At 41.3% G+C, this 19,646-nt stretch overlaps 1 protein-coding gene across 1 annotated transcript in view; it reads left to right on the plus strand.

Annotated features, from left to right (window-relative positions):
- The window catches only part of LOC147338873 (CUB and sushi domain-containing protein 1-like), a 451,030-nt gene that overhangs the window by 343,100 nt on the left and 88,284 nt on the right, over positions 1-19,646 (plus strand). Inside the window, exons 26-30 of the mRNA XM_086285727.1 lie at positions 2,286-2,477; positions 7,188-7,314; positions 7,492-7,703; positions 9,839-10,030; positions 15,341-15,479. Of these exons, the coding sequence (XP_086141853.1) occupies positions 2,286-2,477; positions 7,188-7,314; positions 7,492-7,703; positions 9,839-10,030; positions 15,341-15,479 (862 nt within the window). The remainder of the gene's footprint in view (positions 1-2,285; positions 2,478-7,187; positions 7,315-7,491; positions 7,704-9,838; positions 10,031-15,340; positions 15,480-19,646) is intronic.

Below are 19,646 nucleotides of genomic sequence, written 5' to 3' on the forward strand. Positions count from 1 at the left end.
AAGAAGGCAAGAGCAGCTGCTGTGTAAGTCAAAGAGGCTATTAGAGGAGCATTTATCTGCAAGTCATTAAAAGAAGGTGAGAAAGTGACACATCTCGAGTGGAAGAGCGGCTGGACGAAGGGACAAACAAATGAAGCTAGATGTTATATGGACGCCAGATATATGCTCTGTATGTCAGTTAGGCCATTAGACAACCATCAATCAGTGAGTCATTAAACCAGAGAAGGTGACACCTTCTTCAAAGCGCTGCTGCAATAGATGAGCGGATGGATAGATAAGAGAGATTGATATAAGGTTTGAACAAAAGAAAGGGAGGAAGCAATGGCTCCTGATCAACGGAGGCAGCAATTGCTTGTTAAGCAGAGTCAGAGTCTGAGTTAAACAGTTTCAGTAATGCACATTATTAGAGGCTATTTCAATACAGAAAATAAAATAATGTGCACATCTGTTCAGGACATTAAGAAAGCCGGTTGTTAGCAGTTTCTATTACAGTTTAGTAATAATGTGGTAATAGCGGCAAAACAAAGAACGTAATAATACAGAAATAGCAAGTTATAACCCCTTAATTACCACATTATTAGCCAAGTAATTACATTGTAGCAAAAGTGGTTATAGCTGACTAATATTACATTCAAATTTAAACGCTGGGTGATACTCAGACAAAAACTGAGGGTACTAAACTCAAGTCAGGACTAAATATTCCTGACTTATGTCTATAGCATTATTTATTTGGATGTAACAATGTAACTATTATGTTTAATGTTCTGGCTTATTACCTATGAAGGGAAACAAAAAGTACTAGGTAACCATAGATAACTATAAGTCAGTATACAGCAATTCATATTACAGTTATTACCATTTTTGTTGCTTGCAGGTTATTATATTGTTATCAAAATATTACTGTTACTGATAAAGTGCTACCATTAGGTGAATCTGTTTTCACTGAATTGACAGGTCTAAACACAAAAGTCAAACGTATAGATTGAGTGGATTCTCATTTTATGCCCTGAATCTGGCAAGCAGTAAAAACTTAGCAGGTTTACATATAATAACATCACCCAACAGTCAAGTGACTCATAGTGATCATCATAACAATTTAGCAACGCACTGCCAAATATGTCATTAAACTTTCATTGACAAAAGCTGAAATTTACCATGTAGAAATTTAAGTATCGCAGACTTTATTGGATAATTAAATATCTGTGCTGCTAACTGATGAATCTTCTTGAATAAAGAGCTTTTTTACAGCTCACTGTTTATTGTCCCTATAGCAACCCCTATCTGAGTGGGAATGCTATATCTATCATAAGCTGACCTGAGGGGGGAAAAAAAGCATATGTTGGTTGCATTCTTGTGTCTTTGTTTAACCATCTGCCTTAATGGCAGGAAGTTTTTCTATTCTTGTGTATCTTAGAAAGTTAGAAACTCTGTTTTTTCTGTGTGTATGTGGGATGTAAAATGATCATTTAATGCTTTTTTTCCCTCCACATTTTCACTGCATAAATTTAACTGACAATGCTTTCCATTACCATTACAACTCTCATTATATTTTCAGAAAGTGAGAATCCCAACTTTTCTTTTTTTTGAATGTCACAGAAAGAAGCATAATTTTATAATTTTATGTCACAAGTATTTAGTATTTAGTATTTATTTATTTATTGTCATTGTCAAGAACAATGAAATTGCGTTTGGGGCTTCCATACAACCCAAAAAAAGAAGAAAATAATAAATACCCCTTAAAACCCAAGTGTACATATTTAACCCAGTGTGACTCCAATGCAATAAGACAATCCTTAGCAATAATGTTCGTAGAAATTCAGACAAAGACCTGAGAAACATGACAAAATACAACAATGCAACCCATTCAATATTATTGTACTGTGAGATATGATATCAGATATGATAGTTATCTATTTAAGAAAGAGGGGGGGGGGGCAGGAGGGGGAAGAGAATAAAGATATGATGCACCAATGCAGACCAGTTCATTGCTATTAAGAAGTTGGATATGGTTATTGTCCGTGAGAGGGGGGCAGAGAGTTCAGGAGCCTCACAGCCTGTGGATACAGGCTGTTGGCCAGTCTGGATGTTCTGGCCTGTATAGACCTGTACCTGTATTAACATTGTGTTCAGACCTTGAAATTCTGTAGGACGTAGTGAGATTCTGGAGAAGAATACAATAACCTTATGTCCTTTTGTCCAGAATAGAATCATCCTGTGTGAAAGGTAGTGTTGCAGCATGGACAGGAAGACCTAATCACTATCCCTGTGTGTTTGTCTCCACCCAGGTTTTGACCTAGTACGCTGTGAGGAACCAGGTGTCCCTAGTTATGGCTATAAGATCCAGGATGACGGTCATTATGCCAACACTTTTGTCCTGTACTCCTGCAACCCTGGATACAGTCTTCATGGGAGCAGTACACTCACCTGCCTCAGTGGTGACAGACGCGTCTGGGACAAGCCGCTTCCTTCCTGTGTCGGTTAGTATGCCAGCATATGTGTAGGTTCCCTTCTGCATCAATATTTCAGAACTACAAGATCTGAATTATTAACCTCTGGACAACTCTCTTTTTCATACAATTCAGTGAGTGATATAGCAGGGAGAAGCTACTCATGTCTGTTTCTGAGTTGCAGCATGATGATTCAAAAGACAGTGTGCGAGAACAAGTGACTGAGTCAACAGACAAATGAATACTTTCAAAAGAGCGTGTGGGGGACTGATTCAACACTGTGGGAAATGTAGTGGTTCTAATACAATTTCTGCATAAAAACTGGCCTTTCTGATCATCGGCCTGTGCACATGAGATTACATGCACTGTGGCATCTGGTTGTCATCAGGTAGGATATTTTAGTGCATCGTGCTCTCTGTTTTAAGGATTGCGTGGTTAAGATGCAAAAATAAAGGGTGATTTCTGAAGTGATGAATTTATAATGTAAGCCAGACAACTCCCTAGTACCCTGAAGGTGTGAAGAGCATTTTATGCCAGAGACTTTGACAGAAGCCTCAGCTTTCTCTTTTATTCTCAGCATGCACAGCAAATAGAATATTCTATCAGAAGAGACTGAAGGTGATGTAGGAAACAATATTGATTCATCTGAAATTGTTGCTTCTTGAATAAAATTATGGTAAAATACGACCAAACAGAGATATTATGTCATAGAAGAGCTGCAATAACTCTTTTTTCGATGCACGACTATACAGACTGCTTGCTATATAACCTAATTTTGACCGCATGCTGTTTTTCTAAAGTTGTATAATGACAAAGTTTGTTTGTCTGCATGCTCAAAATTCATTTTAGTCAAATTAGATAGCAATCATTTCAGATATAAAACAAAAAAAGTTTTTCGTTGTTAAACAAACTTACTGCACACCCGTATGAAACTGATGATTCATGATTAAAACTGTCCTCTTAATAGGAATCACTTCTTCAACCCTTCTGACTCAATCTGCAACAGAGAATCATAAATAATAAGAAAAGACAGAAATGAAGATAAATGAAACTTTTAAAAAAGGACAGCCCTCCTGCACTTCTCTCCAACTCCAACAACACTACTTGAGTAGTTGAGAATGCTGACCACAGATTTAAAAATAAAAGAATCATCATCCATTTCCAATGTAAATGTCACAAACAGACAGTTACAGCAGTTACAGTATATCAGTTTTGCAATGACTGACCACCACATGACTGCACACAGTGTTTTTTCAGATAGTAAAAATAGTTTTTAAACTGTATTTGGCCCATTTAAAATATATTTGGGCATTTCTTAACGTTTTCAGGCAGATAAACTATCAGAGGATAGCTGTACCTTTAGTTGACATTTAGCACCTCTTAATTAGTTCTGAGAAAAGTATGCCAAGAGATTCAGGTGCTTTTTAACTTGTTTCCCTCTCTTGCTTTTAAGTGTGTAAAAGCTGTTTCATATTTTAACTACAACAAGTACAGCTGGTCATTCTGATTCCTTATTTTCATTCAGCAACCTCCAGTGAAGCATGGAAGGTTTGTTTACGTGTATTGTTTGTAGCTAGCTTTGAACCCCCTAAAGGAAATTTGCAATTTTTTAAAGTCCATAATTCCTATTTTGTTCATAAATATTGTGTGGCTTTGCATATTTTGGAAATGAAAGCACAGTTCCTGTAGGTATTCCATCTTGCTGAGTAGATGTGGGCACAGAGCACATGTTAATTTGGAATTCCCCACTGTAGTGCTTAACCATGTGTCTTGTAACCTGCCAGTACATCTGAAGTCTGTCATGTGGGTTATACCCAGCTGTGGTTTCTAATGGCAACTAAAAACAATGTGTGTGAATGGATGTGTATGGCGAAGAGTGTGTGTGTGTGACCCTGAATGCCTCTGCAGTCAGTAAAATTTTTGCAGCTGTTCTGTCACTGCCTTATTTCAGGTAAGCCAGCAACCGGGAGAATACTTGCTGGCAGAGCCCTGGGCTAACTACCTCTGTAGCTACCTTTGCGTGCTCATCCTTTGTCTGTCTGTTGGAGTGTTTGTCTTTCTGCCTCTCTGACTGTCTCCTCCACTGTCTGTCTTGCTTACTCCCATATCTATGTGCATAAGCATGGAGATCAGGAGATAGGTTTGCCTCAGGCTGTTTCTATACCAAGAGTGGTTGTCTGCTACTTTGAGAATATCTTTTTTCCATTTTTCCCCTCTCCTTGTTCAAACTGACAAGGAGAGGGGAAAATTATTCCGACAATATTTCAGTTTTGGTAAAATCCAGGTTTTCATACAACACATATAAATTTACAATTTTGCATGTACTTATAAAAACACAAGACATGAACACAATAACCAAGCCACCTCTTCACATACAACTTTATAAAAGTAAAAAACATGAAAGATCAAATTTAAATAAATGCCTGCATATTTTTTTTACTTTTAAGTTCACACATGTGTATAAACTTTCATTACTACAGCACTCACTCACACATTATCTTTACATGGAACAGTTTCATTACAGCAATACATATTGTTATTGGAAAAAACTGTTTTGATAATTATATCTTTTTTCAAAAAAAAGATCTTTTGTATTTTCTTGTACAGTGTCCATTTATTATGAGTTACGCCTCACCATAGCTTGGCACATTACTTTTTTCTGTGTCCTACATAATTTTACTTTCAACAACAGAAATAGTCTTTTCGTTGCAAATTATGTTACTGAGATAAGATTTCTGCTTTTCTATTGGAAAGGTCCCAAAGGGTCAAGCCCAGAGCAGCATGCAGGATTCTATTGGCCTTGAAGTCCTTCCCTGGCATATATAAATATTGTTTATTTGTGTATGCTGCCATGTTAAGGTCACAAAGCTGAGCTGCAGGCAAAATATTGCAAAGTACTTTATCTGAATAAAGGGATGAACAGAATATTTGTCTAAAGTATAAACATTCTCCCAGTGTGATGACAAGCTCAGAGTTGTGGTGATAGTATGACCTGTAAGGATGTGTGCTTCCCCTGGTTCCCCTTGATACTGTACCAAGTAAATACAGTAAATGTTTACATTTGAGTCTCCTGCAGTCCTCTGTCTACACTGAGGCAACACAGTCTCATCAAAATTTACATGACAATAATTAATGTCAAAGGCAGAGGTAAAGTAAAGCAAAACTATACTCTTTATCTTTCTTTTAAAGTGGAAAAACGTTAACTACCTTCCCTCTGCCTGTACATTCATCAGTATATGTCAAAGCCAGAACAGCAATTAAATTTGCAACGGTGTGAAAATATCTCATCAAAATTCTCCACACCTGTTGGCCTGATCTTTAAAACTTCTTCTCTGAAAATTGGCCAAGGCTTACTTTGCAAGTTGTGTTGTAAGTCCTATCTGCCAGCAAGAGTGATAAAAACACAACAGAATAGTTGCCTTTCTTTTCCTGCTTTCATTCACCAGGGACAGAAACAACTATGTTGTTGTACTGTGGATGCTGGCGGGTGTGTTCACATGTCTGGATGTGCTTGCGTAACTGTAGAAATGTTTTCAAGTATGTTCCTGGCCTTGTGTGTGATTGTCTCTTGGAGTACCCTTTGTGTTTGTCTTCACATGGAAATTCTGATTTGTGTGCTTTCTGCCCAGGGTAATGCAACAACAGTAGGTTGCCATGGTTTTGTAGATTGTAGGGCTGTGTTAATGATGCACGTTTAACTCACACAAACAAACACACAGACATGCACAGATGTACATACACACACACAGACATACCTAAACAGCAGTCATCTTCTTGCGCTATGTGCTACCATGATGAGTTTAAATCTCTTACCAGCTTTGCCCCCTGATTTGTCCATATTCACTATTTTTAACCTCTCTGTCCACAAAAAACAATATAAAATTAACAAAAAACTCACTTGTGCTGTAAACTTTTTTCTTGAACTCCTTAACAGAAAAGAGTCATCAAAGTTATTTGCCAGCCTTGAAACGCTATACCAAAAGCTTGGATAATTCAAGGTTGATTTAACGATTCAAGCAGTTCTTAACTGAATCTCATTTAACTTGACCTTCACACCTCAGTGCAATTTACAGCGAAGAACAGAAGCTACATCTTATAGAGATAAATTGAAACATTAATACAAAGACAACCATAAAATGTTTAATGTAGGATCTGGTTTTATAGAGAGAAATCGTCTTCAGTGGGCCAAAATGTCGGGCCAGATCTAAAACTGGTGGAAACCCTACTTCTCCAAACCAACCCGAGGATAAGAAGACCCAGTCAAATACAGTCCCGATCAAACGTTTAAGACCACTTGGAAAATGGCAAAAAATCATATTTTGCGTGGTTAGATCTTAACAAGGTCCCAAGTAGAGCTTCAACATACAACAAAAAGAAATGGGAGTGAGACAAAACATTTTTTGAGCATGCAATTTAAACTGAAACAGGCTGTTTTACAGCTGATCAAAAGTTTGGGATCACATGGCCACTAATAGGTCAAATCTGTGCAAAAATGTGGATTCAAAATTTTTTTATTTTTTATACAAGTTATCATAAAATGCAGTACTTGCTCCAATGTTCCTTTATGCTTTCTTTTATTATGCATAGTAATGTCTGCTATGGTGTTTTAAAATATCTTTGTTAATATGCATTAGTGAATGGATGGATGTGTTTCAGCTGCTGACACTTTAAGCTGCATAAATTAAGGCATCAAATATGCACTTTTTTCCACTCTCATCTTCTTGCTTCCTGTCCTTGTAGCTGAGTGTGGAGGTCACATAACTGGTGCGGTGTCTGGACGGATTCTGTCTCCAGGATATCCTGCTCCATACGACAACAACCTCCACTGTACCTGGACTATAGAGGCTGATACAGGAAAAACTATCAGGTAATTTAAGTGCACGTGAGTAATGTCGCAATGACTTGCAGTTATCTGGGGTATTTCCTGTTCTACATTAATGGTAATGCTTCACAAAAGGATTGAAGAATAGAAACTGGCTTTTTTATAAATAAATAAGTCTGTTGATGTGAAAGTAAACAATCTTGTATTTTTGTGTTTCCTCAGCCTGCACTTTATTGTCTTTGACACCGAGGTTGGCCACGATATTCTGAGAGTTTGGGATGGCCCATCGGGACCATCAGATGGTGGGATCCTGTTGAAAGAATGGTCAGGGCCAGCGTTACCTGAAGACATCCACTCGACTTTCAACATACTTACGCTGCAGTTTGATTCTGATTATTTCATCAGCAAGCAAGGATTCTCAATACAGTTCTCCAGTAAGTAGCTTTCTCTTTATACTGATATCATTAAACATGAGGTAGAAGAAGAACATTTGAGTTACGAGAAACTGCTCAGAAATGTAACACGATTCTACTAAATCTGTAATTCGGGTGGTCTGCCCTACTTTACCCCTCAGATCCCTTTATGAAGGAAAGCCAATTACAAAATTACCTATTAATTTCGTTAAAACTCACCACTCATCCATATAGTTTTGTGGTAATCATATAAACCCTATTTTGGCTATAAGAAAATTAAGCTGGCATTAATGTGGAATTTAACAGGATTTCTGAAAAAGCTTTAGTCATAGAATCAAATGAGACATTTAATATCTCACCTTGGGAGCCATGTTCAGTAAGTACTGAAGTAGCCCACCAGAGACGGTGTCTCATTTCATTTTTAGAGCATGAAAGATTTATTTGGGAAACTGTAGTCTTGTGTTTTCTGTTAATTATTTTGTAGATAATGTTAATGAATTGATTTTTCTGTTTTTGTTTTGTTTGTGTTTGGGGGTTTTTTCCCCTTTTTTTTTAAGATGAGCTCACTGAACCTAAGCTGTTGCTGCCGTTTGTCCCAGGGCAACCTGCATGGTTGTTGTGCCATTTTGATGCAGAGATGCCCTTTGGTATTTGAGTCAGTAGACCCCAAAATGTCTGTGCATCCTCCTTTTAGATTTAAATCTTTTTGATCCACTATGGCACCAAAACCGATCAGAGGCACACCGAGAAAGAAGGATTTAGAAAGTACCATAACAACTAGGCGAGAATGTCAACTGATTGTTCACGAGACCATTCGTACACACCTGTTCTTTATACAGGTTTGTATAAACACAAAAGTCCAACACGCATAACTGTCAGGTTTTCTACAAATATTTAAAGTAATACAAATTTATGTCTACATATTTCTCGCTTTTTCTTTCTCGCCATCCTTACACATCGTCCCGTTCTTTCCATGTGGAAAACAATAAATATTTGCCCTTGGTAACATCATAATTATAGCCCTATTATTCCATTACTATGGTAATGACCTTATATTTTTACCTCCACATTGATTTAGGAGGTGGTATTCTCCACCGTTTGCATTTATTTAAGGCCAAGTTTTTTTCCTCCTTACTTCTTGACTTAACACCTTAGATTTATATGTTAAGCCCCTAAGGGGTCCAGTCCCAAAGGGTGGATAGATATCCCTTCTCTAAACAGTGCTGGGATTTCAGAAAACAGAAAGGGACAATATTTAATATCCAATTTATGCTGTATTTTTTTTAACATAGATCATTTTTTTCTTACTCTTTAGACAATTATTAATCTGATCAAAGCACTATGTTGTACTTAACCAACAGGCAACCAAGCTATTTTACCAAATGAAATGTCGGAGTCAGGGTCCTTTATATTTGGCTCTGTTTCTGTTGACCATACCTATGAAATGTTATATATAACATTTTTAATGTAAAATTGTACATATAAAATTACATTGTTCAATCTCGTCTGTTCAGCTACTCTTATAAAGCATTTTCAGTTTCAGCTAAAATAAAATAGGAAAAAGAAAAAATGTCAATTTTTAAAGCCCATAAAGTGAATTGTGTGCTCAAGTATGCTTGTGCCATTTTAACACCAAACTAAGATGAACTCTGAAAATTAAAGTCGTTATAGATAGGTTTTTGTTTTTTAAGTCTTAAATCGTATTTATCTGTTCTATCTTAAAAGTAAATAAATAGAAATGTTATTTGTAGATATGTAATGCTTAAAGTATTTGGAGCACCTTAGGGCTGATTGTGCAGTAACGGGCAATGTAAGTTCATCTAAATCTAGTTATCCCCACTTAGCACGCTGCTTAGCTCGAAGGCAGAGCCAAAAATTACCTAACTTGTTGGGGTCAATGTGACCACATGTGTCTCCCGATATCACTACTTCTGATAAGTAGAGTAATTATATTAGTCACTGTCAGCATGATAACATAATAATAAGCTCCATTTGGACTCACTCTGCTATGCGTGTGTGTATTGTTTTTGCTTCTGCTGCTGACAGTACGACACTGGCAGTAATGTTACGTTTGAGTGCATCTGTCTCAGTTCCTTTTGTTCTCTGTGCTCCTAGTACATCAATATTTGTCTGCCTTTGTTTTCTGCACTCTCCAGCCACAACAGCCACGACCTGCAACGACCCCGGCATTCCTGTCAATGGTTCTCGATACGGGGACAGTAAGGAACCTGGTGACAGTATGACATTCCAGTGTGACCCAGGGTATCAGCTTCAGGGCAAAGATACTATCACATGTGTGCGAATGGATAACAGATTCTACTGGCACCCTGACCCTCCAACATGTGTAGGTAGGTGTACAGCTCTTTGTGGATCTCTTACTGCCAAGCTGGACCTTCAGTTAATTCACGTGATACATTACACTTTGTTTGGGGGCTTATATATATCATATAGCACACTAAAAAAACAGAATATGATGAATTATATTATTAGATTAGATTAGATTAGAGATTATATCTCTCGGCTGGCCTGGGAACGCCTTGGTGTTCCCCCGGATAAACTGGAGGAGGTGGCTGGGGAGAGGGAGGTCTGGGCTTCTCTGCTTAGGCTGCTGGCCCCGCAACCCGGCCCCGGGTAAAGCGGAAGAAGATGGATGGATGGATGGATATTATAAAGGCACTAGTAGCATTTTTGTGGTGGTTCGTTGTTTTGTTTTGTACATTTGAACACTACACAATGGTAGACTCCACCTAAGGTTATATTTGGGTTGGACACTGAACACCCTTGGTATGTTTATCCCGAGGTTTGATCTGTAGCACTGTCGAATGATGGAAATAATGTTGATTGAGTTCCCACGTTAAACAGTTGAAAGTCCGGCGCACTTGCTCCTTTGCACTGTCATGCTTTTATGTCTTTGTATTCCTCTTTACGCTCTTCTTAAGCATTTGACTTCTTCACTAAAGGACAAACATGGCCTAAAGCCCTGAAACCTGCCTTATGTTTTTAATTAATTAAATTCATTGAGCTTTTCAATAATACAATCACTAATACAGCAGCTTTTCTCACCAGACAGCCTACGTACTTATAATGCTGCATGCCAATATTTTTTGAATTAACAGTGCTCAGGTGCCAAACTACATGGCCTTAATGTGTCACATTCATTTTGTTGATAAACTGCGTCATCCAGTTCAGTTTTGTCTCACATGTGACATTGTGTGTCACGTTAGAGTAGATGGATGTGGAAATCAAAAGAGATTACCATTCAAGGTCCTGAGCTACATTATTTTCAATTATTCAAGGATCAGAACGGACAGATTTCACAAGTCACTGAAAACTCCTGAAGTAGCAGGTTGCTCGTGTCGTCAGCCACCCAGCTTGCACCAAGACACCACAGACAGCTGGCTTACTGTTAGATGCTACGGTCTCCTTTTCTGTTGCCTTTTGCTTTTCTTATCAGCCACCAGTGTATAGAAGTCCTCCAGCAGAGTTACACAGACCAGAGATTGCCTTGTAACCATGTGTGTGAAACACATTATTCTTTGTCCCTGATATTGCCTTTGACTCTTTGCTAGTGACCTCAGGTTTGCATGAATGTAGATAAAATGTTGGGCTCATATCTCGCTCCATTTTCGCTTTACTTAGAGGGTGCTTCCCTGTCCTGCACTTTCACTTCAGGTAGCGAGTCCTCTGTGTTCAAAAGCTCCCAAGATGAAACATACTATACACGACTATGCACAATGGACTTAGTGTGTTAGTGTGCTTCTGCTTGTGAGTGATTTGCAAGTGTTAATGCCTCCTTGAATCGCTACCTTATCGTGGTGGAGGGGTTTGTGTGTCCCAGGGATCCCAGGGGCTATGTTGTCTGGGGGCTCTTGCCCCCTGGTAGGGTCTCCCATGGCAAACTGGTCCTGGGTGAGGGACCAGACAAAGAGCGATTCAGAAGACCCCCATGAAAAGAATATCGAGGGAACAGTTTACCCTGCCCGGGATAGGGTTACCGGGGCCCCGCCCTGGAGCCAGGCCCGGGGAGGGTGCCCGAGGGCGAGCGTCTGGTGGCCGGGCCTTAGTCCATGGGGCCCGGCCGGGCACAGCCCGAAGAGGAGACATGGGCCCATCCTCCCGCAGGCCCACCACCCGCAGGAGGCGCCATAGGGGTCGGGTGCATTGTGAGCCGGGTGGCGGCCAGGAGCGGAGGCCCTGGCGGACCGACCCCCGGCTGCCAAGACTGGCAATAGGGACATGGAATGTCACCTCTCTGGTGGGGAAGGAGCCTGAGTTGGTGCGTGAGGTTGAGAGGTACCGGCTAGATATAGTTGGGCTCACCTCTACGCATTGTCTGGGCTCTGGAACCAGTCTCCTGGAGAGGGGCTGGACTCTGTCTCAGTCTGGAGTTGCCCCTGGTGAGAGGCGGCGGGCTGGGGTGGGTATTCTTATATCCCCTCGGCTTGCTGCCGGTACGTTGGGGTTTTTCCCGGTGGACGAGAGGGTTTGTTCCCTGCGCCTTAGGGTCGGGGAACGGGTCCTGACTGTCATCTGCGCTTATGCGCCGAGTGGCAGTTCGGAGTACCCAGCCTTCTTAGAGTCCCTGGGGGGGGTGCTGGAAGGTGCTCCACCTGGAGACTCTGTTGTCCTGCTGGGAGACTTCAATGCTCACGTGGGTAACGACAGCGAGACCTGGAGGGGCGTGATTGGGAGGAACGGCCTCCCTGATCTGAACCCGAGCGGTGCTTTGTTATTGGACTTCTGTGCTAATCACAGTTTGGCCATAACGAACACCCTGTTCGAACATAAGAGTGTCCATAAGTGCACGTGGCACCAGGATGCTCTAGGCCGTAGGTCGATGATCGATTTTGTAATCGTATCACCAGACCTGCGACCATATGTTCTGGACACTCGGGTAAAGAGAGGGGCTGAGCTGTCAACTGATCACCACCTGGTGGTGAGTTGGATCAGGTGGCGGGGGAGGACGCTGGACAGACCTGGTGCACCTAAACGCGTAGTGAGGGTGTGCTGGGAACGTCTAGCAGAGGCCCCAGTCCGCGAGATCTTCAACGCACACCTCCGGCAGAGCTTCAACAGCATTCCGAGGGAGACTGGGGACATTGAGTCCGAATGGACCATGTTCAGCGTCTCCATTGCCGAAGCTGCTGCATTGAGCTGCGGCCGCAAGGTGGTTGGTGCCTGCCGTGGTGGTAATCCCCGAACCAAATGGTGGACACCAGAGGTGAAGGGAGCCACCAGGCTGAAGAAGGAGGCCTATCGGGCTTGGTTAGCCTGTGGGACTCCGGAGGCAGCCGACAGGTATCGACAGGCCAAGCGGAATGCGGCTCGGGCAGTGGCTGAAGCAAAAACTCGGGTGTGGGAGGAGTTCGGAGAGGCCATGGAAAAAGACTTTCGGACTGCCTCGAAGAGATTCTGGCAAACCGTCAGGCGTCTCAGGAGGGGAAAGCGGTGCTCTACCTGCACTGTGTATAGTGCTGGCGGAGCGCTGTTGACGTCGACTGAGAAAATTGTCGGGCGGTGGAAGGAATACTTCGAGGACCTCCTTAATCCCACTGACACGTCTTCCGGGGAGGAAGCAGAGTCTGGGGATGAGGGGTGTGACCCACCGATTTCCGGGGGCGAGGTCACTGAGGCAGTTAAACAACTCCTTGGTGGCAGAGCCCCTGGTGTCGATGAGGTCCGCCCCGAGTTCCTGAAGGCTCTGGACGTTGTAGGGCTGTCTTGGTTGACACGTCTCTGCAATGTTGCGTGGAGATCAGGGGCAGTACCTGTGGACTGGCAGACCGGGGTGGTGGTCCCCATCTTCAAGAAGGGGGACCGGAGGGTGTGTTCCAACTACAGGGGGATCACACTCCTCAGCCTCCCCGGGAAAGTCTATGCCAGGGTGCTGGAGAGGAGGGTTCGTCCGCTAGTCGAACCTCGGATACAGGAGGAACAATGCGGTTTTCGTCCTGGTCGTGGAACACTGGACCAGCTCTTTGTCCTCTCGAGGATACTTGAGGGTGCATGGGAGTTTGCCCAACCAGTCTACATGTGTTTTGTGGACCTGGAGAAGGCATTCGACCGTGTCCCTCGGGGCGTCCTGTGGGAGGTGTTGCGCGAGTATGGGGTGTCTGGCCCATTGCTACGGGCCATTCAATCCCTATACAACCGTTGCAAGAGCTTGGTTCGCATTGCCGGCAATAAGTCGGACTCGTTCCCGGTGGGTGATGGGCTCCGCCAGGGCTGCCCTTTGTCTCCGGTTCTGTTCATAATTTTTATGGACAGGATTTCTAGGCGCAGCCAAGTGGCGGAGGGCTTTCGCTTTGGTGGCCTCAGAATCTCATCTCTGATTTTTGCGGATGATGTGGTTCTGTTGGCTTCATCGGGTGAGGGCCTCCAGCTCGCACTGGAGCGGTTCGCAGCCGAGTGTAACGCAGCGGGAATGAGGATCAGCACCTCCAAATCTGAGGCCATGGTTCTCAGCCGGAAAAGGGTGGAGTGCCCACTCCGGGTCGGGGATGAGTTCCTGCCCCAAGTGGAGGAGTTCAAGTATCTCGGGGTCTTGTTCGCGAGTGATGGGAGAAGGGAGCTGGAGATCGACAGACGGATTGGGGCTGCGGCTGCAGTAATGCGGACGCTGCACCGGTCAGTCGTGGTGAAGAGGGAGCTGAGTGTAAAAGCGAAGCTCTCAATTTACCGGTCGATCTACGTCCCTACCCTCACCTATGGCCACGAGCTGTGGGTAGTGACCGAAAGAACGAGATCGCGGATACAAGCGGCGGAAATGAGCTTCCTCCGAAGGGTGGCTGGCCTCTCCCTTAGAGATAGGGTGAGAAGTTCGGCCATCCGGGAGGGGCTTAGAGTAGAGCAGCTGCTGCTCCACATCGAAAGGAGCCAGCTGAGGTGGTTCGGGCATCTGGCAAGGATGCCCCCTGGGCGCCTCCTGGGCGAGGTGTTCCAGGCATGTCCCACCGGGAGGAGGCCCCGGGGCAGACCCAGGACACGCTGGAGAGATTATATCTCTCGGCTGGCCTGGGAACGCCTTGGTATTCCCCCGGACAAGCTGGAGGAGGTGGCTGGGGAGAGGGAGGTCTGGACCTCTTTGCTTAGGCTGCTACCCCCGCGACCCGACCTCGGATAAGCGGATGAAGATGGATGGATGGATGGAATGCCTTTGTTTACTTCTATTTCACTGTTGATAATCCATTCACACCCACCTGCCAGCCCCAAGACACATCTCTGTGTTGCTAACTCTTCCTTCACATCACCAAATTGCTGCTTGAATGCATCTTTCTGTCTCTCTTGCCAATATCTTTTTCCTGCTCTCTGGCTTCTTGTGGGATAAAAGATCGCTAGGGGTAATTTTCTCTCTTAACTACCCCCAGCCCTACACTCTGCAACTAAATCTCGCAGTCTCTCTCTCTCTCTCTTTCTTTCTCTTCTGCTGTCTGCAACCACCTTTGGAGGTTATATTGTCCACTAGGGGTTTTTCCCACTGTCCTCACCAATTTCTGCTATACTTGCCATTACCAACTAACTCATTTTGTCTCTGCCTTTCTGTGGGTTTTATATGACAGGTCAATCAGGGGTTATTCTGAGTCCAAATAACCCCAAGCCCAATGCTATGCAATAATGTTTCTCCCTTTTTCCCCCTCACTGTTCTCTCTCATCTTCAGCAACATGTGGCGGTAACGTCAGTGGTCCTTCTGGGGTAATTCTGTCTCCCAACTACCCCCAGCCCTACCCGCCTGGGAAAGAGTGCGACTGGAGAATCCGAGTCAACCCAGACTTTGTCATTGCCCTCATCTTCAAAAGGTAGATTACCTATTAATTGTATCTATTAATGAAAGACTAACCTTTTACCTTCCCTTTTCCCAAGCATGTATGTTTATGAACCTTAAGCTAACAATTGCAGCTGACTCAGTAGATGAAAATTTATGTTTTTGCCACTTTAAGGCAGATTAAGCATATACACATTATTTTATGTGTTTTCCCTAATGATAAAGGGGTGGTTCCTGCTCTATTTTCTTAAAGGGAAATGTTTAAGAGGTGTTGACATAGAAAACAAAGCAACTTTGACAGTTTCTGATAACTTCGTGTTAATTAAGGTTTTATAAGTGTCACAATAATATGTAATGTATGTGTGTTCTGCATGAAACAAAAGCCATCTTGAATCGTGTCTATTTATTGTGCCTGAAAATGCTGATATTTCTCACAGTCACTAAGACATGTCTTATTGGCACATTCTGGTAAGTATTTAAGCTTTTTTTGCTAGAAAAATTATTAACAGATTATATTAGGATGTTACAACAGGAAAGATCAGGGACTGCAACTGTAATAACACATCAGGACAGGCCGATGATTTCACTGATGATATAAATGTTTAAAGTGTTTGTCCAACTGTGTGAGAAAACATTAAACATTTTAATTTTAAAGATTTTAATGAATGTTTATAGAAGTTTTAGTGTCGACTCCCTGTAACCGTGGCCATCGCAGAGTCAAAAAAAGTCATTCTGCAGTAAAATTCATTGTTTTTGTAGTAAGATTATCTCTTTAGAAATCATAACCTTTTAACAGCCTAAGGCCCAGATTTACCAAATGGACCAAATTAACAGATAAAAAAAAAATGGTAAAAATCCACTAATGGGAGTGGAAATTCGGAACTAATATATATACACTGCTCAAATTTAGGGATCATTTTTTAATCAGAGTATAGCAAAAAGTCAGTTAAACCTCAGGATATTGGACAGCCCCCAAAACAGGAATTATTTTATTTTTCTCTCCTCATCTTCTATGAGAGTTTTTCCACAATGTTTGCATCTGGCTAGGGCCAGTGTCACTACTGATAACATGAGGCGATAACTGGACCCTACAGAAGTTGCACAGGTAGTTCAACTCCTCCAGGATAACACATCAGTACATGCCATTGCTGGAAGATTTGCTGTCTCCAAGCACAGTCTCAAGAGCATGGAGGAAATTCCAGAAGACAGGCACTATGAGAGCTGAATGGGGTTGGGTCCTTAACCCATCGGTAGGACCGGTATCTGTTCCTTTGTGCAACTACAAACAGTATAAGCACTATCAGAGAATTACAAAATAACCTCCAGCAGGCCACTGGTGTGAATTTCTATGACCAAACAATCTGAAAAGACATCATGAGGATGGCTGAGGGCCCCACATTTTCTACTGGACCTCATGTTTTCCAGAAACTCAGTGATGCCCTGGTCCAGATCTGGCAGGAGAGCCCATGGATACTATGTGTCGACCCATTAGGAGCATGACCTGGTGTTAGGCATGCATACAAGCGCAAGTGCGGCCCATACAAACTACTGAGTACCATTTTGAGTTACTGCAATGAAATCTCTGCAAAATGGACTAGCTTGCCGGGTCATTTTTTCACTCAGATTTTGGGGTGTCTTTGAATTAAGCACTTTGATGGTCGATCATTTCCATTTCCACAAAATGATGCAGCATCTATTCATTTCTAACATATTACCTAGTCCATAACAGTTTAGATATCTAGCCTTTTTTTCCATTGTCATCTAATGCGTTTTCAAAACAGTGTACAAAGATGTGTACAGATCGTTTTTGACTAATCTACATTCTACCAAGAGCATCCCCAATGAAGGGATGAATAATATGTTAACTAAAATAGTTAAAGTTTAGGACTGTGCACATGTTTCCTTCTGGAAGCAGAATGGCATCAAATTAAAAAGAGGCAGCTGGTGGAGAATCAGTATGTTTTTGATATAGTCTTCTGTTACATATTATTGTTAACTCCGCTGATAACTTTGTCTAATCTATTACAAGCTAATCCACAAAATAAAGCTAAAACTGAAATCTGTAACTTTTGACATGTATGATTTTCAGAAGAATGCAGTTATTTACTGCCAAATTCTGACCCATACATATATCAATGAAGCAATTGTTAATGTTCCATTTGCATAAATGTGCACATAGCCCGTAATTGGATATTGTAAGATTCAGTCATTAGATATGTCTGAATCTAAATCCCAGTGATTGCTTCATTTTGACAGATGTTTGAATGTGGTGTTTAAGAGACCTGATAACAACAAGGTAGAAGTCCAAAAAAGCTGCTCTGCTTGTTTCTCTGCTAAAAGGAAAAAATTACAGATACTTTTTTATCTTTGAAGAATCTTTGTGGAGAAATGGGACTAAAAGGCTGAAACACTGCCCATCATTCACTATAAAAGCTAATTTGGCTTCCAATATGTATTTGTAGGCCTTTTGAATTGGGATTCTCCTCTTCCCTCACTCCAGTGTGTCACTGTTAACATGTCAGGGCGAAGACTGTGCAAAGAGACAGATGTCAAGACAGATGCAACATTTTGGCACCACGTTCATAGCTTTTTGCATCCAACGCTTCCAATTACATGCTCATTCTGACATTTTCCCCCGGCATCCCGAATAAATTGAGGCTTTTAGCGCCAACTATCGATCATAATAACACATGCTTTTATTGCGTGTGAAATACAGTGCAATTTGCAATAAATTGCATGTGTCGAACCTTAGCCATTTCTATAATTCCTACCTGCGTGCATGCTTTTCAGTCACAAATTTCACATAGCTGGGATTGTTAATAAATCTGACCCTAAATCTTTTTAGTCTTTTATGTTTCATCACTGTGACCATTTTGATAATGTCCTACACATAGGAACAAGGTATTCTAAATTAACAGTATCTAATGATCTAATGTATATATCAGTGCAACATTGAATACATCACTATACAAATATATCTATTTGTATTATATCTATATTGAAAAGTACTGTGACTGCATGCAAAAAGAAATTAGAATGATCTTTTTCAGACAAACACACTAAACTTGATGCAGTGAGATTACAGATACTATTCTTGCCTTGAAATTGCTGTGTGAATAAAAGGAATTTCCAACCATTTAATGTTTTGTTTTTTGGTAATAGGGCAGTGTTTATTTACATTTCGAGTTCTGCTTGTGCCTCGGTGGTAAATATTTTACAAGTCACAGTGGTTAGCGGCTTATGACTAAAGCAAAAGTGAAGACTTGAGCTTCAAATGTAGCAAAAGAGATAAAAGCAAAGCGGACTTTCTCCAGATTGCCAAAGGAGAAAAAATGACCCAATTTTTGCTTCATGTTTTTAAGCTTGAGAGATAATTCCCTTCTGTTGTAACAGTGAGGCAGTTTTATTTTACTTCTAATTAAGTTGTATTGATATTGGTTGTTTTCTGAATGTTGTGTATCATATTTTTCATGATTTGTTTAAATTTAACTGTTATTTCTAAGCTTAGCTTGAATAGACTACAAAATGACCCAGTTAGTAATGACTTCCCGATCAGCCTTTGAATTTAATCACAATGTGTTTCTCCAGTCAAGACAAACCTAGTTTTGAGATGTCATTATCTGAGCGTCCACATCCAAGTGAACTTTCTTTTGTAGCTGTTTTAAAAGGTATCAGCCTGAAATCTTATTTCATTTGTAAAATAACCTAAAATTATATTTTATGTATGTTTTAAATTTACAGGCTATTTGGAGTCATTTTAAAACAAAACACATCCGTATTCATTTCATTTCCATGTCATTACAATATATTTTAAAATGTGTAATTCATTTCATAACAGTCTACTCTCTCAATTTTATGTCATTTTCCCTGATTTTTCATCCAGATCTTAATATACTCTAGTTTTACTGTTGTGGTTTGTAGGGTAATAATGTTGTGCCATTTCTTTTCAGCGAGTTTTAGTTTTATCACACTTAGTTTCTTTAGCATTTACACCCACGTGTATTACTAATGCAAAAGGTATTAGTAAAGACCATTTAAAGCTCCGTCAGTGCAAATGGGGTCTGGGTGTAGTTAATCTCATTTTATACCAGACACAAAACAGGCCTTAAACTGAAACATTCATTGCACTCATTTTAACTTTGGTAATTTTTGCATACCACATTATTAATGTGTATTTTCAATAACTAATTTTGCAGTGGGA

The sequence above is a fragment of the Aulonocara sp. 'chitande type north' Nkhata Bay genome, linkage group LG1, assembly GCF_057382095.1.
Source record: "Aulonocara sp. 'chitande type north' Nkhata Bay isolate Kocher_YH1m ecotype deep benthic linkage group LG1, A_spYH_male_GT1.1, whole genome shotgun sequence".
NCBI lineage: Eukaryota > Metazoa > Chordata > Actinopteri > Cichliformes > Cichlidae > Aulonocara > Aulonocara sp. 'chitande type north' Nkhata Bay.